The following is a 27,812-nucleotide window of genomic DNA, read 5'->3' on the forward strand; positions in this document are numbered from 1 at the left end:
TCAAGGGAAATCTTGCCTCACCAATCTACTGCATTTCTTTGAAGGGGTGAATGAACATGTTGATAAAGATGAGCCAGTTGATATTGTGTATTTGGATTTTCAAAAAGCATTTGACTAAGTTATAATAATAATAATCAGTTTATATACCGCAAGGCCGTAAAGTTCTATGTGGTTTACAATAGATTAAAAAAAAAGAAGTTGAATAGAACTAAAAAAGTTAAAAGCCAATAATTAGAGACTCTAAAATAATCAAATAGTGCATAATAAAATTTTTACGAATTAGCTGCTTAAATACTTCGAAAACAGATGTTTTTAGATGTCTCCTAAATTCCCCATAAGTGTCAGTAAGCAAAAGCAATAGTTCTAAATCCTTACCTCATAACGCTGCTTGATATGAAAAAGATTTTGATGATGATTTTTAAGTTTACATCCTCTAACAGGCGGAAAAACAAAATTCAGATGTGAGTTTCTCTTATGTCTGTTGGTTGCAAAAGAGAAAAGCTCAATTATATATTTGGGAGTTAAACCAAACAAAGCTTTAAAACAGAAGCAACCAAACTTAAACTTCACCCACGCCTCCATTGGTAGCCAATGCAGTACTTGATAGGAGGGTGTTACGTGATCATATTTCTTCAACCTAAAAATCTGCCAGACTGCCGCATTTTGTACTATTCGCAATCGTTGCATATTCTTCTGGGAAATTGCCAAATAGGCAATATTGCAGTAATCAAGCTGGCTTAGTATAAGAGACTGTAGCAAAACTCTAAATGATGAAACATCAAAAACGCCCTAACAGACCTCATGAAAGACTTCTGAGGAAATTAGAGAGTCATGGGATAGGGGATAATGGCCTATTATGGATTAAGAACTGGTTGAAAGACCGAAAACAGACAATAGGTTTAAATGGTCAATATTCTCAATGGAGAAGGGTAAATAGTGGGGTTCCAAGGAGTTTGTACTGGGACTGCTGCTTTTAACATATTTATCAATGATCTAGAGATGGGAATAACAAGTGAGATAATTAAATTTGCTGATGACAAAGTTGTTCAAAGTTGCTAAATTGCAAGAAGATTGTGAAAAATTACAAGAGCAGTGGCGTACCTAGCATATGTGACACCCGGGGCCCATCATTTTTTGACACCCCCCCATCTATATGAAAAATGATTTTTAGTAACAATCTACATATCGCACAACAAGAGTGTACCTAGGAAAAGGCAGCATCTTAAACACTGCAGTGAGCACTAGAACACCAACACATACATTGTAAAACTAAACAAACCAGATCTTGTACAGTTAATTGATCCTGTACAGTCGATGCTATCAGAAAGCCATGCCCTTTCATACACACAGACAGATACACCCTCGCCCAATATGGAATAATCACAAACTAAAAATAGAAATATGTAGACAAAAGTTAAACTGAACAGCCAAGAAACCAGACTCTGCATACAATGCTACACTACAACACCACAAAAACAGTAATACATGTCCTTTAATATTGTGCAAAATATAAAGACAGTAGATGTAAATTTTAAAAAACTGATACATAACAATCACCACTTTACAAATTAACAAATAAAAATAAAACAAATAATGAGAAATAAGAAAATACCATTTTATTGGACTAATCCCCGTAAGCTCGGTCCTCATCCCCACAAATCACCTGATTCCATCCACACAGGCCTTGAATTGTTTTATATTGAACTTATTATATTAAAGTACTAGTGTTAAAGCCCGTTACATTAACGGGTGCTAGAAAGCAGCCCCCTTTCCCTCTCCCCCTCCAGTTCCTCCCTGACTGTCTCTCTATGGCCCCCTTCTGTCTCCCCTCCCCCAAGCAAAGCTGTCTGCCTCCAACACACCCCTCCCCCCAAAGCAGCCTCCTTTCCCTCTCGGCCTCCAGTTCCTCTCTGACTGTCTCTCCGTGGCCCCCCTTTTGTCTTCCTCCCAAGCAAAGCTGTGTGACTCTAAGCACACCCCTCCCCCAAAGCAGCCCCCTCTCCCTCTCCCCCTCCAGTTCCTCCCTGACTGTCTCTCCGTGGCCCCTCTTCTGTCTTCCCCCCCAAGCAAAGCGGTCTGTCTCCCAGAACACCCCTCCCCCAAAGCAGCCCCCTTTCCCTCTCCCCCTCCAGTTCCTCCCTGACTGTCTCTCTGTGGCCCCCCTTATGTCTTCCCGCCCCCCCAAGCAAAGCTGTCTGCCTCCCAGCACACCCCTCCCCCAAAGCAGCCCCCTTTCCCTCTCCCCCTCCAGTTCCTCCCTGACTGTGTCTCCATGGCCCTCCCTTTTGTCTTCCCTCCCCCAAGCAAAGCTGTCTGTCTCCCAACACACCCCTCCCCCAAAGCAGCCCCCTTTCCCTCTCTCCCTCCAGTTCCTCCCTGACTGTCTCTCCATGGCCCCCCTTCTGTCTTTCCCCCCAAGCAAAGCTGTCTGCCTCCCAGCACACCCCTCCCCTCTCCCTCTCCAGTTCGTCCCTGACTGTGTCTCCATGACCCCTCTTCTGTCTTCCCTCCCAAGCAAAGCTGTCTGCCTCCCAGCACACCTCTCCCCCAAAGCAGCCCCCTTTCCCTCTCCCTCTCCAGTTCGTCTCCGTGGCCCCCCTTCTATCTTCCCCCCAAGCAAAGCTGTCCGCCTCGCAGCACACCCCTCCCCCAAAGCTGCCCCCATATCGGGTCCTGTTCTCACCATTTAAAGAAAATCAGTGGCTATATTTCAACCCTCTGCTCCCTTAGTCCCTTGCCGTCCCCTTCCCACGGTCCCGACAAATGTCCTTACTCCAGCAGGGGCCGCAGCACTCTAAACACGCTGCTTTGCAGCCTTCTACTGGCCTGATTTGCGAAGCAGCGTGTTTAGAGTGCTGCGGCCCCTGCTGGAGTAAGGATGTTTGTCGGGACCGCGGGGCAGGAAGAGAAGAGGAGTGGCGGCAAGGGACTAAGGGAGCCGAAGGGAGGGTCGAATGGGAGGCTGAACGGGGGTTCGGATGTGCCGGGGAGAGGAGCGAAAAAGACGCCGACGACCAACCAGAGAGATTCGTGCGCATGCGCACTCCTACCTGAGGTGCCCTACATCTCACGGAAAATGGATGCATGCAGTGGGAGTGCGCATGCGCGGCTTACCGTTTTATTATATTAGATAAAAAGAAACAATATTCTGTACAATTGTCAATTTATAAATCAGCGTCTTCTCCCCACTCTCTCTTCCCCATTTCCCTTCAGCGTCCTCAGCCCACTCTCTCTCCACTTTCCTTCAGCGCACGCACATAAAAACAAGCAAGTAATTTTATATCATTTTCATTCTATTTATTCTTAGAAATTAAAGTCTAAATAATGCCAGTCAAATAACAAAACATGATTTTACAAAAATAATTCCCTGCACAGTCAAGCCTGCAAGGATTACTAGATGTCTTTCAGCAGCTCCCCTCCCTCCCTCCCCCTTACGTTCGTGGCCAAGTCAAAATGATCTACCAACAATAAAATTTTAAAAACACAAAGCACACTGTATGCAGAGAAAATGTTAATTATCATTTATATTCCACAGGTTTTCAAAGAGGTCAAGGCAGATGACTTTATGCAATGTCACCTCAGTAACAACTATGCAAAAATGGACAAATATACCTCCTCCCTTTTTACTAAACCGCGATAGCGTTTTTTAGCGCAGGGAGCTACGCTGAATGCCCCACGCTGCTCTCAACGCTCATAGGCTCCCTGCGCTAAAAACTGCTATTGCAGTTTAGTAAAAGGGGCCCATAGTGCAAAATATAGACAGCATATGTAAATTCTCAAAACGGACACATTTTGATCACTAAATTGAAAATAAAATCATTTTTCCTACCTTTGTTTGGTAATTTCATCAGTCTCTGGTTGCACTTTATTCTTCTGACTGTGCATCAAATATTTCTTCCCTTCTTTCAGCCTCCTGTATGCTTCCTCTCCTCCAGACCTCATTCCCTCCCCTAACTTTTTCTTTGTTTCATCCTGTCCCCTTTCTTTCTCTATGTCTGTCTTTCTCTCTCTCTCCCCATGCCCCATTTTTTTCTTTCTTTCACCCTGCCCCCTTTCTTTCTTTCTGGATCCCTGTCCCCCCCCTTTCTTTCTTTCTCTCTGCCCTTCCCCATGCCACCGCCATTGGGAAACATACTGCTGCCACCACCGCCGGGGAAAGGCTGCCACTGGCCATCGGAAACAGGCCTGCGCCGAATTCGCCCTGCTTCTTTTCCCATGGGCCAACCAACTCTGGCAGCCTGACGTCAATTCTAACGTCGGAGAGGACGTTCCGGGCCAGCCAGGCAGCGATTGGCTGGCCCAGAACGTCCTCTCCGACGTCAGAATTGAGCTAGAGTTGGTCAGCTCGCAGGGAAGAGAAGCAGGGAGGGAGAACTCGGCGCCGGCTTCTTTCTGATGACGGCAATGGCAGCCTTTCCCCAGCGGCAGCCTATTCACCGGTGAGTGGCCAGCTGTGCACCGGGGCAGACCGCTCCCTCCGCCCCCCCACCTTGGTATGCCACTGTACAAGAGGACCTTGTGAGACTGGGCATCAGATGTTTAATGTGAGTAAGTACAAAGTAATGCATGTGGGAAAGAAGAACGTGAACTATAGCAGGGTTCTATGTTAGGAATCATTGTTCAGGAAAAGGATCTACACCCAGCATTGTGAGGATATGTTGAAACCCTCGGCTCAATGTGTGGCAGCAGCTAGAAAGCAAATAGAATTTTAGGAATTATCAGGAAAGGAATGGAAAACAAAGATGGTTTGGCTGCACATCAAATACGGTGTGCAATTGTGGTCATTGTATCTCAAAAAAGATTTAGCTGAATTAGAAAAGATACAGAGAAGGGTGCCGAAAATGATAAAAGGGATGGAATGACTTCCCTGTGAGGAAAGGCTAAAACAGCTATGGCTCTTAAGCCTGGACCGCTAAACTGATCACTAGTTACTGATTGTGTAGATCAGGGGTGGGCAATTAATTTTCCCAAAGGGCTACATGAGAAACTAGGACTATTTTGGAGGGCTGGAACAATAGGCTAAACTCAATTCTGCTCCACATTAATTTTATCTCTTTATAAAAAGCAGTAGATTGTATGGCTTTAATTAGCTGCTACTGGTAGATGTTACGATTAGGCTATGAAAATGTGAAACAGGCATAGTAAAAACACCAACATTACATCACTATTTAATCAACATTCACAAGAACAATTTTGAAAATGTGCATGTTTTTATAGTCTTTCGAAGAGCAGCATTAAATTAACTCATAATGGCGATCCAAATTGTAATCCTTAAACACAGCAATTTATTCTTCACAAACTAAGCACATGGCCTTTACCTTCAATAAATAAATACTTAGAAGTCCATGTCTTGTTAAAAACTCTACATTCTTTATCAATCTTTATTTTTTTAATGTGAGCTGACGTTTGTGAGGCCTAACAGCTAACACATCTCTCGTAAATGTGTGTTCGCAACACATTACAGAGAAGGTGCATAACCTCGCACACACACATGCATGAACGTAAATGGATCAGGAATTGGCTGGCGGACAGGAAACAGAGGGTAGGAGTAAAAGGACACTACTCGGACTGGAAAGGGGTCACAAGTGGGGTCCCACAGGGGTCAGTGTTGGGACTGCTGCTGTTCAATATATTCATAAATGACCTAGAAACAGGGACAAAGTGCGAAGTTATAAAATTTGCGGATGCCACAAAACTCTCCAGTAGAGTCAAAACTGTTGAGGAATGCAAAGAATTACAAGGAGACTTGAACAAACTGAGTGGGCAGAAAGATGGCAGATGAGCTTCAATGTAGAGAAATGTAAAGTCTTGAATGTGGGGAAGGGGAACCCAATGTACAGCTATACGATGGGAGGAAGGGTACTGGGGGAAGGCTGCCTAGAAAAAGATTTGGGGTTATTGGTGAATAAAACAATGAAGCCGGCGGCGCAATGTGCAGCGGCCTCAAAGAAAGCGAACAGAATGTTGGGCATAATCAAAAAGGGTATCACTACCAGAACAAAGGAGGTTATTCTACCACTGTATCGAGCGATGGTGCACCCACATCTGGAGTACTGTGTCCAATACTGGTCGCCCTACCTTAAGAAGGATATAGCAATACTCGAGAGGGTCTAGAGAAGAGCAACAAGGATGATTAAGGGCATGGAAAACCTTTCATATGCTGAAAGGTTGGAGAAGCTAGGGCTCTTTACCCTGGAAAAGCAGAGACTTAAGGGGGACATGATAGAGACCTATAAAATCATGAAAGGGATAGAGAAGGTGGAGAAGGACAGATTCTTCAGACTAATCGGGCCAACAAAAACAAGAGGGCATTCAGAACAATTGAAAGGAGACAGATTCAAAACGAATGCTAGGAAGTTCTTCACTCAGAGGGTGGTGGACACCTGGAATGTGCTCCCAGTGGAGGTGATAGGGCAGAGTACAATATTGGGCTTCAAAAAGGGATTGGATGATTTCCTGAAGGAGAAGGGGATTGAAGGGTACAAATAGAGGGTAACTATATAGGTACTAAATGAATAGGGAATAAAGAATTTTAGGTTAAGGACCACTTACAGGTCATGGACCTGGAGGCCGCCGCGGGAGCGGACTGCTGGGCACGATGGACCCATGGTTTGACCCGGCAGAGGCAATGCTTATGTTCTTATGTTACTTTTAAAAATGAGCAGTCACCTTCAAAATAAAAACAATGCAGTTGTATTGTGTGTATGAATTATTATGTCTGATTCCTATTTTGCCATTGATCTCATGTGGGCTGGTCAGGAACAGCCAAAGGGTTGGATAGAGACTTACAAGATCATGAAGGCATAGAGAAGGTGGAAAGGGACAGATTCTTCAGCCTATTGGGAACTACAAGAACAAGGGGAACTTGGAGAAATTGAAAGGGGACAGGTTTAGAACCAATGCTAGGAAATTTTTCTTCTCTCAGAGGGTGGTAGACACCTGGAATGCGCTTCCGGAGGATGTGATAGGACAGAATACACTAAGGGGATTCAAAGAGGGATTGAACAAGTTCCTGAAAGATACGGGGATTGAGGGATATAGATAGAGGTAGAGATAGGATTATGGAAGGGTATAGGTAGAAGAAAAATGGGGATTGAAAGGTTTTAGACAAAGGATCACTTACAGGTCATGGACCTGATGGGCCGCCGCGGGAGCGGACTGCTGGGCGCGATGGACCCCCTGGTCTGACCCAGCGGAGGCAACTTCTTATGTTCTTATGTAGCCCAGGGGCCATATAATAGCTTAATGAGAATGAATCAGCATGGTTTGGCAAAGGGAAGTCTTGCCTTACCAAATTATTAGATTTTTTTTGAAGGTGTAAACAAAGGTGGATGAAGGTGAACTAGTTGATACATTGTATTTGGAATTTTAGAAAACAGCCTTTCTCACCATCTTGGTCTGGGGAATGTTAGTGTACACTCACTGCTAAACACTTCCCTATCACTCACAGAATTTGTAAGCATAGAGATTCCAGAGTGTCCATTGTTTCATGCATGACATAAACAAATGAAGGCTGTCTTTAAGTGTAATGTAATGTAATGTAATTTATTTCTAACTTTTCTTTGTTAATGGTGATGTGACAGGTAGGTACTGGTTATGCCAGGATAATGAGGGAGGAGGCCTAATGTCCCCAAGCTACCTCATCCCCCACTTTAAATTAAATCACAACAATAAGAACTCTCGCATAATTCATCTGTTCGCCTTCCCCTCCCTAAAACTATGCCCTCTCAAACGATTCGTTGACAAAACCTTCTCCTTCCAGGTGGCCAAAATAAACTCATGGCTTGCCCAAATTATACTTGACGCCCCCATTTACCTGGACTTCAGAAAAAAACTCAAAACTCACTTATTCCACGGACAGAATCCCTAACACTCCCACTCGCGACTTCTACTCCCTTCAATACACTTGAACCTCCACCTTCCCCCCCAAGGTTCCCTCCAAACCAATTAACTTCCCTGACCGGTATGTTTTTTTTCCCTATAAAAAAAAATAAAAAAATTTTTAGGACACTCATGTATATTCCATGTACTATATTCCCTGTATATTCCTTGCATATTCCTTGTATATTCCTTGTATCATACTCCTTGTATTCTCCTTGTATATTCCTTGTATAGTCCTACTGATGGTATTTTATGTCGACTTCATTTTGTTAAACTCCTGTTAACTTCAACGACATGTACATTCTAAAAAATTGTAAATTCCAACGTTATTTTCGTGTGTAATCTTATTAACTGCTGTGAACCGCCTAGAACTCTCTGGGTATGGCGGTATACAAAATAAAGTTATTATTATTATTCGTATGATAATTGTATTACATTTTTGTTCCCTATACCTTTCCCGTTTTTCACTACTTATAGACACATTTTACAATTTCGATGCCCTCCTTTGGCCTCCCTGCTCCTTCATGCTTCCCATGAGTCTTTCCTACTTCAATTCAAGTTCCCAAACGGAACGGATCCTTTTGATAAGCTTTCCATGGCTTCTATAGGAAGGGACCCTTTCAGTTCCATAGTCACTTTTATTGAAGGTGTGATGGTTCCCAGGCCCTGGGTAGCAGCATTAAGCTTGGTGATGTGGGTTTGGGGTTTAGGCACATTATATGTCAGAACCTTCTATCCCATTGTCTTCTGCTTTTCCAGAACATTGTTCTTTCAGCCCAAGACATGAAGCAGAGACAGCTAGGACACTCGGACTGGACTTTGTCTACAGACAAGTATGTTAAGGTTAGTATCTGCATTTAGCTACACATTAATTTTAATTTTTTTTTTAAGTATAGGTCTGGGCAATACAAATACATAAAGGGCCAGATTCTCTGTACGGCGCTGATATCATCAATTGCCTAAAAAACGGCCGCCGATCGTGTGTCAATCATGGATGGCACCATATTGAGAACTGTGCCCCTGAGAAAGATAGGCGCTGGAAATATAGGCCAGGGTTTTCCAGCACCTATCTTGCCATAAATTGTGCCTACATAGGCACTTTATGGCGCCTAATGCCACTTCCTGCGTTAGCCATGCCCATTATGGCATTAGGCGCTGTAAAGTACCTATGTAGGTGCAATTCTGGTGCCTTTTATTTAGGTGCTAGTAGGCGTTTTAACGTTGTGGGTTGTTTTGCCATTTTAAATGGCGTGATTTAATTAACAGAAGCCGTTTCTAGAATTTCCCCAAAACTTTCTAGTTAGATTCAGCATCCACTAAATGAACTAGGAGATTTAACTTATATATTTACACTCCCAACTTCATATCAACAATTTTGATGTGCCTTAAAAATGTATCTTTTCGGTGAATACATTGGAAGTTAGAAATCGGATATCTATTCATTTGTACTACTAGTCTTTGTGAACCGCATAGAAATTAATGGTATTTGTGGTATACAAGTGAGTTTTATGTTATGTTATGTACCGTATTTTTCGCTCCATAAGATGCACTTTTTCCACCCCCGAAAAGGGGGTGTGTCTTATGAAGTGAGTACATCTCTGCGCCCCCCCCTGGCGTTCTGCTGCTGCTCATGCCACCCCGCCACCCCCTCGCTGCCCTCTTAACTGCTCAAGGCAACAGATCAAAGAGGAAAGGGAAAGAGGGCATGGAGAATCAAGAGGAGGGAACTAGAAGTAGGAGGTGCTATACAGAAATTAAGACAGTTAATTGTCAAAGAGGTGAGTCATCAGGTTTTTTCTGAATGTGGTGTAGCTTGTCTCTTTCCTGATGGCTTCTGGTAGGTCATGCTAGGTTTTTACACCCAGATAAGCTAGCATAGAGTGGAAAATTTGCTTGTAGTGGAGGTATTTTGTGGATGGCAGGTTTAGTTGGATTCTGTTAAGGATTCTTTTTGATGTCGACCAAGCAGTAGAGAATAGTTGGATGAGAGGGGCAGCTGAGTTTCCGTATAGAATCTAGTGTAGGATACATGACGATTTGAAAATTATTTGGGATAATATTGGGAGTCAGTGTAGTTGCCTGATGAGGGTTGTGATTGAATCAAATTTCTTTAATTTGTAGATTAGTCTAACGGCTGTGTTCTGGATGAGTTGCAGTTTGTGGATAAGAGTAGTATTGATGCCAAGGTAGGCGGAGTTGCAATAATCCAGTTGAGGTAGGACCATCATCTGAAATATCAGAGCAAAGTGTGGGTGGAAGTATGATCTTGTCTCAGTTGACGCATAGTATAGATGGTCTTTTTCCGAAGGTTAAATATTTGTGGTTCCATTGTGAGAGTGTCATCTAAGATGCAGCCTAGTACCTTGGTGGATTTTTCCATTATGAGAATGATGCCTGATGGAAGAGTGAGGTTAGAAATGACATTCTGTTGTACGGTGCGGAAACCAATGGCTTTGGTCTTAGTGGCGTTCAGTTTCAGCTTGTTTGTTGCCCAGGTTTGAATTTTATCTATATTGTTTGGGATTTTTTTCAGCAATATTAGGATGGTTATTGGTTATAGGGATGAGGAGGAGGATGTCGTCGGCATAAGATAGTACAGTTTTGTCTTCCATTTTGGTGTGTCCCAGCGAGCTCATGAATAAATTGAATAGGATTGGGGATAATGGGGAGCCTTGTGGGATGGCACAGAATGCCTTCCAAGGGACCAAGTATTTGCGATTTTGTAGGAAGTCGGCAAACCATTTCAGTACAGTCCCTGTTATTCCGATTTCTGAGAGTTTGGTTAGGAGTAATTGGTAGTCCACTGAGTCAAAGGCTGCGGAGATATCAAATTGGAGCAGTATTGCCTGATGACCCGAGCTTAGCAACTGTTTGATTTTAGTGATTAGAGTGATGATGAGAAGCTCAGTGCTGTGCTTTTTTCGGAAGCTTTATTGGGATGTATGGAGGCAGGAGTGTTGCTCTATGTATGAGGCTAGCTGCTTGCTGACATGGGACTCAAGGATTTTAGTGAGGATCAGAATGCTAGCAATCGGTCTGTAGTTAGATGCTATGGAGAGGTCTGCTTAATCTACCACAAAGGTAGGGAAACAAATTATAATGCAGAAATCAGCTCAAAAAAATATAAGAAAGATGACTTATCTTAGTAAAGATGTTTAGATGTTAGCAAGCTTTCATTCCGTTTGAGCAGTGCTGCCAGATAACGCTGATGAATGGCATGGCTGAGCCTGGCTAACAGTCCCCAAGTGCAAAAAAATCAGTGAAGTACGTGATGAAACTTAAAAAGTTCAAAACTACAAATTTTCCTCATCTTCAACATGTTACGGGTTTCACCCATTGCTTCTTCAGGAGAGATCTTCCTATGAAACAACATATTAAGAATCAATAATTGAACATGCTCAAATCAATCCAAAAAGATACATAACTTAAATCCATTGTCGGCGACTACCTGGAGGAAAAACCACAGGTTCCACAGTTGACGAGCTCCCAGTAACATTACTAACATTTATGAGACTAACTGCCTGCACTGAGGTGTGAGCGTTTACACCCACCATTGAACTAGCCTAGCATAAGTTGGGAGGAGAGTGTGTCGCAGTGGTTAGAGCTACAGCCTTAACACCCTGAGATTGTGGGTTCAAACCCCGCGCTGCTCCTTGTGACTCCAAGCAAGTCATTTAATCCTCCACTGCCCCAGGTACATTAGATAGATTGTGAGCCTAGGATGATGGGCCTAGGAGAAACACTGACTGCATGGGTAGAAGACTGGCTTAGCGGCAGACTTCAAAGTAGAGAGTTGCGCGGGGACAGAAATCCCACCCGTCCCCGCCAAAATCCCACCCGTCCCCGTGAGGAATCCCTCCGTCCCCACCTGTCCCCGCGAGGAATCCCCTCCGTCCCCACCCGTCCCCGCGAGGAATCCCCTCCGTCCCCACCCATCCCCGCGAGGAATCCCCTCCGTCACCATCCTTCCCTATAAACTTCAGAAATAGTTATTTTATTTAATTATGCTACTGAATTAAAGGCTCTGGTAGAGACCCATTTACAAATAAGCAACCATAAGGGCAGTGGATTAGCCATCATTTTTCAAAACGGTCTGATCGAGTCGTGCGATCAATCAGTAGGTAATGTCACTATCGAATTTTTACATGTTAAAATAAATTCCTACTTCAAACTTGACCTTCTTTTACTTTACGCTCCTCCTCCTATAGGACAAAATAATATTTCTACAATGCAAAATTTAATACTTGACCATTGCACAGCCTCTACCCATCCCCTGATCTTAGGTGACTTTAATATTCATTTTGAAGATAAAACAAATTCAATTACAAAGGACATGCTTACCTTTATTAACTCTATTAACTTATCTACAATTATTCACCAACCAACTCATACTGCCAAGCACACTCTTGATATGATATTTGTACCCAAAATCTCATCTTTTAAATATTCTGAGCCTGTAATTCATCCAATACCCTGGTCTGACCACTATCTTATATCATGTAACTTTACATTTCAACAAATTATTTCGGACCTTTTACCTAAAACTCCTAAAATAATTTCATATAGAGACTTCTCTAAAATTGAATTGAACGACGTAACCACCCTCTTTAATTCTATTAGTACAACGTTCTATTCTTCTTTCGACGAACAACTACGAATTTGGGATTCCACACTAAAAGATCTCGTTGATACTAAAGCTCCTTTACTATCTAAAACTATTTCATATCGCAAACTATTTCACCCTTGGTATAACGAAGAACTTTCGCTTTTGAAACTACAGCAGAGATCACTGGAAAGAAAATGGAGAAAAGATAAATCTACCAGAAACCTACAACAATACAAAGAACACGCATCATTTTACAAACAAAAAAATTAATCAAGCCAAAAATAATTACTATAATAAAAAAATTATTGAAGCAAAAAATCCATCAGCTTTATACTCTTTAGTGAAGTCAGTTTCCCCCTTAACAAAAAATAATACTACTCAAAAATGTTGTCTTTCAGCTCAAGAAATCGCAGATTATTTTTCCACTAAACTAAATCTTGTTCGAAATACATTTCAACCAGGCACCTCCTTTCAACCTTTAGATAACAATAATGCTTTATCTATTCCGACATCCAAATGTTCCAAATTCAAAATCCCAACAATAAATGATATTGAACTCAGTCTATGTAAAATTAATCTAAAGGGTACTCGTGATGAAATAATACCGCCATTCTATTTAAAAAATTTTTTTTTGTGTTTGGGTCCTTTCATCCTATCTTTAATACAAAACAGTTTACTTACGGCCTCTCTTCCCCAGAAATGGAAAAAATCCATAACTTTTCCAATTTTGAAAGATCCTAAAGTTACTCCAGATGAAATTTCCAATTATCGTCCTATTGCAAACATTCCTTTTATGGCAAAACTTACTGAGAGACTGGTATTCGAACAACTCTCAGATTTCATCGAAACAACCAACGTTCTTCACTCACACCAAACTGGATTTCGAAAGTTCCACAGTACAGAATACACCATGATAGGTTTGACTACTTTCTCGATCACCATAAATCGGTAATTTTAATCTCACTGGATCTAACTGCCACCTTCGACACCATAGACCATGATCTATTATTAGATCGACTAGATTCAATTGGAATTTAAAGACCAAGTTTTGGCTTGGTTCTCTTCTTTTCTTTCAAATCGCTCTTCTGTCATCAGCTTTAATGATAACACTTCCAAAATTTATTCTTCAAATTACGGCATCCCACAAGGTTCAATACTATCCCCCCTTCTTTTCAATATATTCCTTTCTCCACTTCTAAATTTAACTCAGTCTCTAGGTTTTACAACTTTTGCATACGCTGATGACATACAACTTATTCATCCTTTAGACCCTGAAAACTTGGATGATATTACATGTATCAATAATAAACTTGTCTCAATAAAAAATTGGCTTTTCACAAACAAATTGGCTTTAAATCTCAAAAAAATAAAAACAATGCTCTTTTCCTGGAAAAGAGATACAAAATTAACTTCTCCAATTACCATTAATAATACTGTATTAGAATTGGTTACTTCTATAAAAATTTTAGGCGTTTTGATAGATGATAAACTTACTTATCATGACCATATCTGTAACACTGTTAAAACGTGCTTTTATAAATTACGTTTAATTCGCTCACTTTCCAAGTTCCTACAACCTGAATCTATTAATATTCTAATCGATTCCTTAATAATCTCCAAAATAGACTACTGTAACTCTCTCCTTATTAATATCACACAAAAAGAAAAAAGAAGGCTGCAATTAATACAGAATACTGCTGTGAAATTAATTTACAATGCAAAAAAATATGATCACGTCACCCCCCTGTTAATTAAATCTCATTGGCTCCCGGTAAGCCACCGCATTACTTTTAAATTATTACTCTTAGTTTTTAAAGCCATAAATTTTAATGAGCCACAATTTATCAATAGGTGGCTAATCCCCTACAACACTACACGATCACTCCGCTCAACCTCCTCTAACCTTCTTTCGTTGAAAGTTATAGGAATTAGACGACACGACATGTTTTCAATTATGGCCCCTCAGTCATGGAATCTCTTACTAGAGAATTACAAGATTTAGCCGTATTTAAAAAAACACTAAAAACATTTTTTTTAAAGATGCTTACGATTCTTAATATTTTAATAATTGTTTTTTAACTGATAAACTTAGACTTCCCTCCTATGTGTTCTTCCCTTTTATGTTTCTCTCTCTTTCCTGTCTAAACATTGTAATTTCCCCCCTATTTGTCCTCACCGCTCTTGTATGTTTTCACCCATAACTAATATTTTCTTATATGTATGTATTTTTGTATGATAATTTTTATCACATAACAAAAGTTAGTTTATATGTTGACGCCAGTGTTTTATTTGTATTTTTTTGTAGTATTTACATCGCCTAGTAATTTAAAATAGGCGATTCATTAAGAACAAATAAACTTGAAACTTGAAATTTATTAATTTGGAAATATTAATTGGGAAGAATATATACTTTGTAAATGGGTTTCTACCAGAACCTCTAATGTAAATATAAAATATAAATACTCAGCTGATGAGAACCCACAAACTGTCAGCTGAGGACTTCCTTTGCAGTTGGTCGGGGGTCCCTTTTGCCAAGCTTGGCAGCAGTAGCGTCCCTGAGTCACAGATGCTGGCACCTCAGTGGCTCATGGATGCTGCCAGCGACTACTGTGCTTGGTGGAGGGGAGTTCTGGCCATCTCTAGAGGAGGTCCTCTACTGGCGGTGCTTGGGTATCCCCACCAGTCACAGCAAGGGTCAACAAGTACTTCAACACTGTAGAAATAAAACCAGAAATGCATTTCCTTTTCTTTTGAACACAAAACAAAGACATCTGCCATATACATTTCCCAAAGCTAACATATTTTAGTCAATAAATTTCGTTTTTTACCTTTGTTGTCTGGAGACTTATTTTTCCATAAAGTTGGTCCCAGTTTCTTTTTTCCGCTTTCCCATCTTCTGTAAATTCTTCTGTTGCTGTCCATTGGTTTCCCCTACCATGGTCCAGCATTTATCTCTTTCTCATCTTTCGTGCCTGCCCACCAGCCCCATGCCCAACATTTCTCCTTCTATCACCCCTCTCCAACACTATGCCACATCTCTCCCTCCATTCCCTTCACCACTGTCCAATATTCCTCCTCTTGCATCCCTTTCAATCTGTCCCATTGTTCCCTTGCCACATTTCTCACTCTCATCTTTTTCTTCCCTATCACATTCTGTACCTTCCTCCCTACGATCAAAAATTCTCCTCTTTCTTCCATTTGCCGTGTGTAAACCATCTCTCTTTCCCGCTCATTGACACACCCACACCCAATTCTCTCTTTCTATTCCCTTCCCCACCTCAGCATCTCTTTCCCTCCCTTCCTCTCTCCCCAGTCCATGACTTCTGTGTCCAAAAATGCACTCCCTTCCACCACTTCATTCGAGTCCAGATAACAGCAGGAGTTGGAAGCAGCCTGCAGCAAGCCATATGTAGCCGACCCAGAAGTCTTCCCCCGAAGTCAGAGCTGACATTGGAGGGAAGGCTTTGCATCAGTCTGGCGGTGGCTTAGGTGTCAGGTGGGAGGGGGTAGATACTGGATGTAGGAGGTGAGAGGAGACAGACTGTAGATAGAAATGGGGAGGGATCAGACACACTGGATGAAAGGGGAAAGATAAGACAAGCTGGAATGCCTGGGGAGAGAGAAAAAGACAGATGATGGATGTAAAGAAAAGGAGAGGGGAGGAAGACATTGAATGGAAAGGAGGAGAAGGGGAGGATACGGATGGAAGGGAGGAAAGAGAAAGATGGAGCAGACACTGAATAGAAGGGGGAGAAAGAGAAATGAAGCAGATGCTGGGCTGAAAGGGGGGGAAAGATAGGCAGATGCTGGATGGAAGGGGAGAAAGAAGGGTGGATGATGGATGGGATGACAGAGGGGGCAGAAAGGAGGAAGAGAGGAGACAGATCAGATGCTGGGCAGAAGCAGCAGACAGAGGGGCAGATGCTGGATGGAAAGAGGAGGAGGGGCAGATGCTGGATGGAAAGGGACCTCAGGTCAGCATCTGAATGGCCGTGCAAGTCTACATGGGTCCAAATGGTGCCACACACTACTAGACCCCCCCAGTCCATTGTGCTTTCTAGAAGCCAGTATTGTGGTGCAGCCTGGTCCCTGCTAGGTTTTCTCCCCCTAGATTGGGACAGACTGTGCTTTTGCCAGCAGAGGCAGAGTGGTGAGCCTGCACGATGGCGCAAACTAGCCCCCCTCCCCACCCCACCCCACAAGTGTCCTCTACCCAGAACAGGACCGAATCTGGGTTCCCAGTGGCTGAGCAGTGAGCCTACCAAGGAATCCCCTACCGAGAATGGAACCAACTCTGCATTCCCGGCCTTTGTATGAGGGAGGTCTGGTGCCCCAGAGTAAGAAGACTTAGAGCAGGGGTGCCCACACTTTATGGGCTTGCGAGCTACTTTTATAATGACTAAGTCAAAATGATCTACCAACAATAAAATTTAAAAAAAACACAAAGCACAATGAAAGGTAGAGAAAGCACAGTTACTTACCGTAACAGGTGTTATCCAGGGACAGCAGGCATATATTCTCACATGTGGGTGACGTCACCTACGGAGCCCCGATGCGGACAGCTTTTTCAAGCAAACTTGATTAAAGATTTAAAGTTTGCTCTGCTGCTCCACGCATGCCTTCCTGCTCCACTAGAGGGCGCATCTCCCCCCGTGGTCTCCAGTTCACTTAACCAGCAAAGAAGCCAACCTCGGGGAGGCGGGCGGGTTGTGAGAATATATGCCTGCTGTCCCTGGATAACACCTGTTACGGTAAGTAACTGTGCTTTATCCCAGGACAAGCAGGCATGATATTCTCACATGTGGGTGACCTCCAAGCTAACTGAAAAGGGATGGAGGGAAGTTGGCAATTTAAGCAAATAGATTACGTAATACCGATTGGCCAAAACGGCCATCGCTCATGGACAATGTATCCAGGCAGTAGTGGGAGGTGAAAGTATGAACCGAAGACCACGTGGCAGCCTTGCAGATTTCCTCAATTGGTGTGGATCGGAGGAAGGCTACGGAGGCTGCCATCGCTTGGACATTATGTCCCGTTACTCGACCATGCAGCGCGAGACCAGCCTGAGCGTAGCAAAAAGAAATACAAGCAGCCAACCAGTTGGACAAGGTGCGCTTGGAAACTGGGCGACCCAGCCGATTAGGGTCGAAGGACAAAAACAATTGTGGGACTGTCCGATGAGACTGAGTGCATTGGAGGTAAAAGGCTCTCTTACAGTCAAGCATGTGTAGCGCCGTCTCTCTGGGATGAGAGTGGGGCTTGGGGAAAAATACTGGCAAGACGATGGACTGGTTGAGGTGGAAATCAGACACCACTTTAGGCAGGAACTTAGGGTTAGTGCAGAGGACCACCTTGTCGTGATGGAATACAGTGAAAGGTGGGTCCGCCACCAGAGCCTGCAGCTCACTAACCCGCCGGGCGGAAGTGAGTGCGAGCAGGAAGATCACCTTCCAAGTGAGGAATTTTAGATGGCATTTGTCTAACGGCTCAAATGGGGGTTTCATGAGTTGAGCCAGCACCACATTAAGGTCCCAAACCACCGGGGGAGGTTTGAGAGGAGGGTGGTCATTCAAAAGGCCTTTCATGAAACGAGAAACTAAGGGATGGAGTGAAAGGGCTTTTCCTTCCAAGGGTTGATGGAAGGCCACAATCGCACTAAGATGTACCCGAATGGAGTTGGTCTTCAGGCCGGAGTGAGAAAGATGGAACAAATACTCCAGGACCAAGGGGACCGGGACTGACACCGGGTCCTGGTCGTGCGAGGAGCACCAGGATGAGAATCTGGTCCACTTTTGGGAATAGCAGGTTCTAGTCGCCTTCCTCAAGGCTTCCAGTATTTCCTTGACTGATTGTGACACGGGGAGAGAAGTCAGGGGGAGAGAAACCAAGCATTCAGATGAAGAGACTGAAGATTTGGATGTAACAGTGAACCCTGGCTCTGCGATAGCAGAGAGGGAAACAGAGGCAGAGGCAGTGGATCTCTGGTACTGAGTTGAAGTAGAAGGGAAAACCAAGGCTGGCGCGGCCACCGAGGAGCAATCAAGATCATAGTGGCTCGCACTGGTTTGAGATGGACCAGCGTCCGCAGAATCAGAGGAAAAGGCGGAAACGCGTATAGAAACCTTCCCTCCCAATCTAGGAGGAAGGCGTCGGCCTCAAGGCGTTCCGGGGAGTACATCCGGGAGCAGAATTGAGGTAGTTTGTGGTTGAGGGGGGAGGCGAACAGATCTATCTGAGGGGTCCCCCACTTCTCGAACACCTGTCTTAAGGTTTGAGCATGCAGCGACCACTCGTGTGGCTGGAGGAGGCGGCTGAGTCTGTCTGCCAGACAGTTCCGCTCTCCTTGTATGTACACCGCTCGAAGGAAGATGTTGTTGGAGATTGCCCACTTCCAGAGGTGCAGGGCTTCCTGACAGAGGGCCCGAGACCCCGTCCCCCCTTGCTTGTTTAGGTAGTATATTACTACCTGGTTGTCGGTTCGGACGAGAACCACCCGGTCGTGGAGCAGATGTTGAAAGGCTACAGCGGCGAGATAGATGGCCCGAAGCTCCAGTACGTTGATGTGGCAGCGGCGGTCCTCTGTTGACCACATCCCTTGAGTGCGTAGGCCATCCAGGTGAGCTCCCCAAGCGTACTCCGACGAATCCGTGGTGAGTACCTTGCTGTGTGGAGGGGCGAGAAAGAGTAAACCTTTGGATAGGTTTGAAGAGTTGGCCCACCAGAGGAGCGATCTTTGCAATGAAGGAGTCACTGTCACGGGACGGTTGATTGGGTCCCGGTCCTGACGCTATTGGGAGGCCAGGGTCCATTGAGGAATCCTCAGGTGGAGGCGGGCGAAGGGTATGACGTGGACTGTGGAGGCCATGTGGCCCAGAAGAGTCATCATCTGCCGAGCTGATACCAAGGTCAGCAGCGAAATCCTTCGACTCAGGCTTACTAACGCCTCTTGACGTGGAGGGGGAAGGAAGGAGCGGAGTCGAACCGTATCCAGCACGGCCCCGATGAACTGTAAGGAGTGAGAGGGGCGCAGCTGGGATTTTTGGAAGTTTACCTCGAACCCCAGACCTTGAAGGTAGATAATAGTCTGTCGGGTCGCTGAGATAACCCCCTCCCTGGATGGGGCTTTGATCAGCCAGTCGTCCAGGTAGGGGAATACCTGGAGGCCCTGTGAGCGTAAAGCAGCTGCGACCACCACGAGGCACTTGGTGAAGACTCGAGGTGACGACGCCAGGCCAAAGGGGAGGACTCGGTATTGTAAGTGCAGGTCCCCCACCTGAAAGCGCAGGAACTTGCGGTGAGCGGGGTGCACTGGAACATGTGTGTAGGCTTCCTTCAGGTCGAGGGAGCAGAGCCAATCGCCCTCGTCGATGAGAGGGTAGAGAATCGGTAGGGAAAGCATCCGGGACTTTTCCCGCACCAGAAATTTGTTGAGTCGCCTCAAGTCTAGAATTGGGTGCAGGTCTCCCGTCTTCTTCGGTACCAGGAAGTAACGGGAGTAGAACCCTTTCCCTCGTTGGTCGGGGGGAACCACCTCCACTGCCCGTAGGCGAAGCAGTTCTCGAGCTTCTGAGAGAAGGAGGGGTAACTGAGTTCGGTTGGGAGGGCACACCCTTGGAGGATTGTCTGGAGGGTTTTCCCGAAAATTGAGAGAGTATCCTGATGAGATCACGCCAAGGACCCATGCGTCCGACGTGACTTGTTCCCAGCGCGGGTAGAAGGCTCTGAGGCGTCCCCCGATGGGAAGGAGGCCTGGGGCTGTGGCGGAGGGGGCCAGCCCCCATCCGCTTGTCCCGTCAAAAGGACGGGGATGGTTTGGCGGTCGCAGGTGGCTGGGACTTTGGTGGGGCCCGATGGTGAGCTTGCGGGTGTCTGGGTGGAGGCCGTGAGAAGGCCGGGGTGGATTTTTGAGGGTAACGGCGTGGAGGGGCCCTGAACGGCCTAGACGTAGGCGGTTTAGGCTTTTGCCGAACGAGAGGGGCAAACGAGCGTTCATGCTCTGAAAGGCGTTTCGTAGCTGCCTCGATAGTGTCATCAAAAAGTTCTTTGCCCACGCAGGGGAGGTTAGCCAACCGGTCCTGTAAGTTGGGGTCCATGTCGACGAGGCGTAACCAGGCTAGGCGGCGCATGGCGATAGTGAAGGCTGCCACTCTGGAGGAAAGTTCGAAGCCATCATAGGCCGTGTGGAATAGATGGAGTCGTAGGTTGGAGAAAACCTCCAGGAGCAGGTTAAAAGCTCCTTGGCGTGAGGCCGGCAGGTCAGTCGCAAAGGCTCCCAACAGTCCAATGAGGTGTTTCAAGTAGGACGTGAAGGTGAAAGTGTAACTTTGTACCCTAGAGGCCATCATAGAGTTCTGGTACAGTCTTCTGCCGAACTTGTCAAGGGTCCGACCCTCTCGACCCGGGGGGACCGCCGCTGAGACCCGGGAGGGGTGAGCCTTTTTCAGGGAAGATTCTACCAACAGCGACTGGTGGGAAAGCTGTGGTTGCTCAAATCCGGGGTATGGTACTGTACGGTATTTGGACTCCATTTTGGAGGGGACAGCTGTTACCATATAGGGGTTCTCCAGATTCCTGAAGAAAGCCTGTTGGAGTACCGGATTGGGAGGTAAGCGGAGGGACTCTCTGGGCGGTGACGGTAAATCTAGTTCCGCCAGGTACTCTTTAGAGTATCTTGAGTCGGACTGGAGGTCTAAGTCCAGAGCGTGGCCCATGTCCTGGACAAAGCGAGTGAAGGAGGGGCGAGACGTTCCCGGGGCCCCGTGTTGGGACGGTGAACGAGACCTCCGTCGGGCGGAGAAGGACGGGGAGGCTTCCCTCGAGTATCGAGGTTCATGCTCTGACCCGCGCTCCGAGACCGGGGAAACACTGTGGCAGTGTTCCGGGGTCGAGGACCTACGTCGTCTCGAGGAGCCCCTTGGAGACGATGCCGGGGTACGGGGTACCGATCGATGTCGAATCGGTGACCTCGACCCGGACTCCCTCGGCGAAAGCCTGGGACCTCGGCTCGGGGCCCCGGTCCGAGGGGGAGTTAGGAGGATGTGAGGGTTGGAGAGTGATAACTCAGTCACCTTCAGCGGTCCTGTACGGGGTGTCGGTGAACGGCCTCGTAGTGTGGAAGAACTCCGGGCCTTCTTAGAGGTACGGCGGTTCGAGGTTTCGGTTGTCTTAGTGTGACGCTTTGCCCCAAGGCGGTCCGTGGAGGGAGAGCGTCTCGGGCGCTTCGGCGAGGAATCCGAGGAGGATGGAATGTGGCGAAGCTGGCACACTTTGCCCCGAGGAGGCTCGACGCGAGGCTCAGGCTGGTCCGGCGCACGCGAGGTCGAGGTCGGGGCCGGTTGTAGATGGGCCAGTGCAGCGGACAGCTCCGACGAGATCATCGCCCGGAGTAGGTCCTGGAAAACGGGCACGGACAGCATCGAGGGCATGTCCGATGCCTCGGTGCACTCCACCGGAGGCGACCTCGTGTCAGAGTATTCCCGTGTGGTGGAGGCACGGCCTGAAGGCTTGGCAGGCTTCGCCGGGGCTGAAAGCATGGGGCTTCCACCATGCGTCGCCGGTGTCCCCGAGGCTGGCTTCTTCGCTGGTGCGGAACCTGAAGAAGGAAGAGGAGACTTACCCGGGGCCGAGGCTTTTTGCTGTCCCGAGATCTTCGGGGTCGAGTCTTGAGGTGATGCCGAGGCATTCGGGGTCGAGGCCGGGGCCGACCTCGAGGCCGAGGTAGTGGGTTGGTTGGCGGTGAAAAGGTCCACCATGCGGGCTTTTCTTCGACGGAGGGCCCAGTTCTGAAAAGTAGCGCACTGGGGGCAGGAGTCGGTTGGATGGGCGGCCCCCAGGCAGAGGATGCACCGGCGATGCGGGTCTGTGATGGAAAGAAGCCGCTCGCACCGGGTGCACTTTTTAAAGCCGGACTGAGGCCGGGACATAGAAAAAGAAACTGGCCGCGGCTCGAATAGCCACGCGGCCACAGTGGCCCGGAAGCCTCCGGGTCGCGAAACGAAGCAGGAACAGGAAAGAAAAAGAAAAAAATTTTGCGCACAGCGACTTAATCGACAAAACAAAAAAGAAAATTGCGGTGCTAGAAGGCAGTTGGGGCAGAGCCTGGAAAAAAAACGACTTCTAGGCTCGGCGGAAAAATTTGAACTGGAGACCACGAAGGGGAGATGCGCCCTCTAGTGGAGCAGGAAGGCACGCATGCGTGGAGCAGCAGAGCAAACTTTAAATCTTCAATCAAGTTTGCTTGAAAAAGCTGTCCGCATCGGGGCTCCATAGATGACGTCACCCACATGTGAGAATATCATGCCTGCTTGTCCTGGGATAAAATGTTAATTATTCATATTCCGGGTTTTTTCAAAGAGGTCACGGCAGATGACTCTATGCAATGTCACCTCGGTAACAAAATACAAAAATAGACAAATACACCCCCTCCCTTTTTACTAAACCACAATAGTAGGTTTTAGCACAGGGAGTTACGCTGAATGCCTCGCGCTGCTCTCAATGCTCATAGGCTCCCTGCGCTAAAAAACGATATTGCGGTTTAGTAAAAGGGAGCCATAGTGCAAAATATAGACAGTAGATATAAATTCTCAAAATAGACACATTTTGATCACTAAATTGAAAATAAAATCATTTTTCCTACCTTTGCTGTTTGGTGATTTCATGAGTCTCTGGTTGCACTTTCTTCTTTTGACTGTGCATCCAATCTTTCTTCCTTTCTTTCAGCCTCCTGTATGTTTCCTCTCCTCCAGACCTCATTCTCTCCCCCAACTTTTTCTTTCTGTCTCCCTGTTCCCCCTTCTTTCTGTCTCCCTGTCTGCCCCCTTTCTTTCTTTCTCCGTGCCCTCCCCCAAGCCACTCGGTTTGCTGCCACCGCCATCGGGGAATAGCCCCCAGCCACCGTTGTCCCAAGCTTTCCCTGCAGAAGCGTCGCGCTGACCAGCATTCCGCTCCCTGACGTCAATTCTGACGTAGGAGAGAAAGTTCCGGGCCAACAAGGCATTTCTCCTCATTCCATCCAGCCTGAGCCCCATCTCTCCTTGATCCAGCATTTCCCTTCTGTGTTTGTCAGAATTACCATTCCACCTATTTTCCAGCATCACCCTTCTTTGTGTCCATCTCACCTATATCCCTATCCTCACCTATATCCCTATCTCACCACTTTTTCAGAATCTTCATTTGTCTCTGTCCTTGTCTTTACCCCATGTTCACCATTTGCCCTTTCAATGTCTTTATCTCCCCCCCCCCACTTTTTCAGCATTACTTCTATGTCTCTATTTCACCTCCTCTTCATGTTCCCTCTGTATCTCTATCCTTATTCAGTAGGTCCTGCTTACCCTTTCTCTTCTTTGTGTCACTATCTCCATTTTCAGCTTTCCTCCCTTTTCCTTTGTTACTGCACCCGGTAGCCAGAATATTTCCACCCTCCCTCCACTCTGGCCCAGCCCAGTATGAAATATTTCCTTTTGTTTCCCTCCCCTCTTTCTTTCTCTCTCTCTTCTCCTCCCTCACCCACGAGTCCTGCATCTGGCCCTCTCCCTTCTACATTAACCTGGCAATGCCCCCCTGCTCCGCGGCTCTCTTCAGCAACTCTTCAGCAGCGGTGATCAAGACAAGCTGCCAACATCGAGGCCTTCCCTCTACGAGTCCTTTGTGGAAAAAGGAAGTTGAAACAAGCGGGACTCGCAGAGGGTAGGCCCCAACGTCAGAAGCTTGTGTCGATCGCTGCTGCTGAGTTGCCGAAGAGAGCCGCGGAGCAGGGGGTGTGGCCGGAAGCAGGTAGAAGGGAGAGGGAGATAGGAAGGCTGTAGAAGCTCCGGAGCATGACACCGACCCCGGCCAGGATGATTTCTTTTTCAGGCTGCTGCTGCTGCTGCTGCTGCCACCCCCACCCGAAATGACAAAAACAGCCTAATGCCTGCGTCGGCGTCTTTGACATCGGGGAGAGGAAGGCTGATAGGCCCGGTAGATCAGGACGGCAACACGAGTCTATCACGGAGCCCGGGATGGGCTCTGCGATCGACTCACGTTGCCTTCCTGAACTACCGGTTGATCGCGATCGACGTGTTGGGCACCCCTGACTTAGAGCCATAGTGCACGAGACTCCCACGGGGATGAAAACAGCCTACCTAAATTCTGGCAATGCAGGCATGCAGCTTACAAGTCCGGCGTCGCAGCGGGAAATAGCCATGCTGAGCAGTGAGCTCAGCACGTACACAGATGAAAGTCTTGCTTGCTGATTGGTCCGGCGGCACGGCGGGGCGGGCCGCCGGACCAATCAGCAAGCAAGGCTTTCATCTGTGTACGTGCTGAGCTCACTGCTCAGCATGGCTATTTCCCGCTGCGACGCCAAACTTGTAAGCTGCATGCCTACATCGCCAGAATTTAGGTAGGCTGTTTTCATCCCCGTGGGAGTCCCGTGGGCCAGGGGGCGTCCCCGTGGGAGTCCCGTGGGTCAGGGGGGCATCCCCGTGGGCCAGGGGGCATCCCCGTGGGAGTCCCGTGGGCCAGGGGGGGAACCCGCAGGATCCCCGCGATCCCCATTCCCGTGCAGACCTCTACTTCAAAGGGTGATGGTAAACGGTATTCCCTCAAAAACGTCGGAAGTGACCAGTGGAGTGCCGCAGGGCTCGATCTTGGGCCTGATACTATTTAATATCTTTGTAAGGGATCTGCTTCAGGGACTTCGAGGCAAAATTACATTATTCGCTGATGACGCTAAACTATGCAACGTTGTGGGCAGCACAGCAGAACCCGACAGTGCAACCATGCCCGATACTATGGAGCAGGACCTACTTTTACTGGAACAATGGTCCAGTACTTGGCAACTGAATTTTAATGCCAAAAAATGTAAGGTAATGTACCTTGGTAGTGGAAATCCATGCAGAACATACACACTGAATGATGAAAACCTAACAAGAACTGTAGCAGAACGGGACTTGGGAGTAATCATCCGGGAAGATATGAAAGCTGCCAATCAGGTGGAGAAAGCTTCAGCAAAGGCTGGACAAATGCTGGGTTGCATCAGAAGGAGCTTTATTAGCCGAAAGCCTGAAGTTATACTGCCGTTATACAGATCCATGGTGAGACCTCACCTGGAGTACTGTGTTCAGTTTTGGAGGCCACATTATCAAAAGGATGTGAAGAGAATGGAGTCGATTCAGCGAATGGCCCCCAGGATGGTCTCAGGACTTAAAGATCTCCCATATGAAGAACGTTTGAGCAGGCTGCGCTTATATTCTCTCAAAGAGCGCAGAGAAAGGGGGGACATGATAGAAACATTCAAATACATCACGGGCCGCATTGAGGTAGAGGAAGAAATCTTTTTTCTTACGGGTCCCACGGCGACAAGAGGGCATCCGCTAAAACTCAGGGGGGGGGGAAGATTTCATGGGGACACCAGGAAATACTTCTTCATCGAACGGGTAATTGATCGATGGGACGATGGGACAGACAGGTGGGGTCGCTCCAGAGGAATGCTTAAAAGATGGATTCTCGAGGGAGGGAGGGTTCTTGAGTGGGCAGACTTGTTGGGCCGCCGGCCCTTTTCTGCCGTCATACTCTTATGTTTCTATGTTACCTGTGTGTAAACCACTTTGAGTGTGGTTGTAAAACTACAAAAAGGCAGTATACAAATCCCTTTCCCCCTTGCACCTAAAGTTAGTTGTGTAAATGTAGACTTACACTCGTATTCTATAAAGGCAATTGCACACAAAATAGAATTCATGCTCAGTGTGTATCATCTCAGTACCTAACTTTAGGCAATCCATATTATTTGACCACTACTAATACTATCAATCCTGTAGTGCTGAAAGGCATATGCAGAGCTGTACATTTAACATGTCATAGATGGTCCCTGCTCAGAAGGGTGTACAGTCTAATTTGGACAGACAAACAGAACATATAGGGGGTTGGGAAGTTTCTAGCAGAGAGAATGATAAGATGGACATACGAGAGCAATGGTATACCTAGCCTATGTGACACCTGGGGCCCATCATTTTTTTGACACTCCCCTCATCTATATGAAAAACATGATTTTTAGTAACAATCCACATATCGCACAAGAGTGTGCCTAGGAAAAGGCAACATCTTACATACTACAGTGAGCAGTAGAACATCAATACACCCATTGTAAAACTAAACAAACCAGACTAGTACGGATTGATCCTGTATAGTCAATGCTAACAGAGAACCATGTCTTTCGTGCACACAGAACACAGAAAACACCTTCACCCCTCCCCCATCTTTTTACAAAATCGTAGCGCGGTTTTTAGCACTGGCCACTGCGTAATAGCTTTGAAGCTCATAGAATTCCTATGAATGTCGGAGCAAATATCGCTGCAGCTGATGATAAAAAAAGCCTACCTTTGCCCCCTTTCTCCTCCCTGCTTCCATAAAGTGAGGGTCATTTTGAGTCCAAAAGGGGTGAAGGAGAGCCGGCAAATATGTTCCTATTTTGGGCCATGACATCAATAAGGTTTCTCGTCATTCATTCCTACCAGAACATCTGGCCTTGATCACACATGCAGGACACAGATCAACCCTATGCAAATACAGGACCACTAATTAAAAGTCCTAATATACACAAACAAAACCCTAATGTCAGATTCTGCATGCATGTAGAACAACATCAGAGAAATAGAAACAAATATATAGACAGCAGATGTAAATTCTCAAAACCAACATATTTCAAACATTAAGCTAAAAATAGAATACCCCCTTTGTTGTCCTTCCTTTTCTCCCTTTCTGTGGTTTAGTATCAACTCTTCTCTCCTTCTCTTTCCTCCTCCTATTGCCTACCTTGGTCTGGCATTTCTGTCCTCCCCTTCCCTTCCCTTCCCTGCCCCAGAGGTCTGGTATCTTTCTTTTTTCCCTCTCCATCCCCTCGGTCCAGCATTTCTCTATTGCTACCCCATAAGCTCTCCCCATCCCCCCATGCCCAATCTGGCACTTCTTAATTAATACTCCCGCCTCGCCCCACGCCACCCTGCTTTGTACTTTTAAAAAACCCAGTTAGTCCAAGCCCCGCATGTTCTCACCCTTCTCTCCTGTCCGGTCCATCAAGCTGAAAAAACTGCAGGCCTTGGCAGTGATTCAGCAACGTTGCCCGCTACTCCCCCTCCTACTTTCCGCGTCTGCTTGGTCTTTCTCCAATGATGAAACTTCCTTTTCTGCCCGGGTGGACCGCAGCAGATGGAAAGCAGAAGGGGAGCCGTGGGCAACGTCATTGAACCACTGCTGAGGCCAGCAGTTTTTTCAGCTTGACGGAAGTTAAACCGATATCGGACTGGACAGGAGAGAAGGGTAAGAACATGCTGGGCCACGGGGACCA

General features: G+C 46.4%; 1 protein-coding gene across 1 annotated transcript in view; it reads left to right on the forward strand.

The window, feature by feature from the left end:
* The window catches only part of TRIOBP (TRIO and F-actin binding protein), a 287,725-nt gene that overhangs the window by 113,505 nt on the left and 146,408 nt on the right, over positions 1-27,812 (forward strand). The window contains exon 12 of the mRNA XM_033929925.1: positions 8,641-8,724. Within this exon, the coding sequence (XP_033785816.1) occupies positions 8,641-8,724 (84 nt within the window). The remainder of the gene's footprint in view (positions 1-8,640; positions 8,725-27,812) is intronic.

This window comes from Geotrypetes seraphini, chromosome 2 (assembly GCF_902459505.1).
Source record: "Geotrypetes seraphini chromosome 2, aGeoSer1.1, whole genome shotgun sequence".
In the NCBI taxonomy this organism is placed as follows: domain Eukaryota; kingdom Metazoa; phylum Chordata; class Amphibia; order Gymnophiona; family Dermophiidae; genus Geotrypetes; species Geotrypetes seraphini.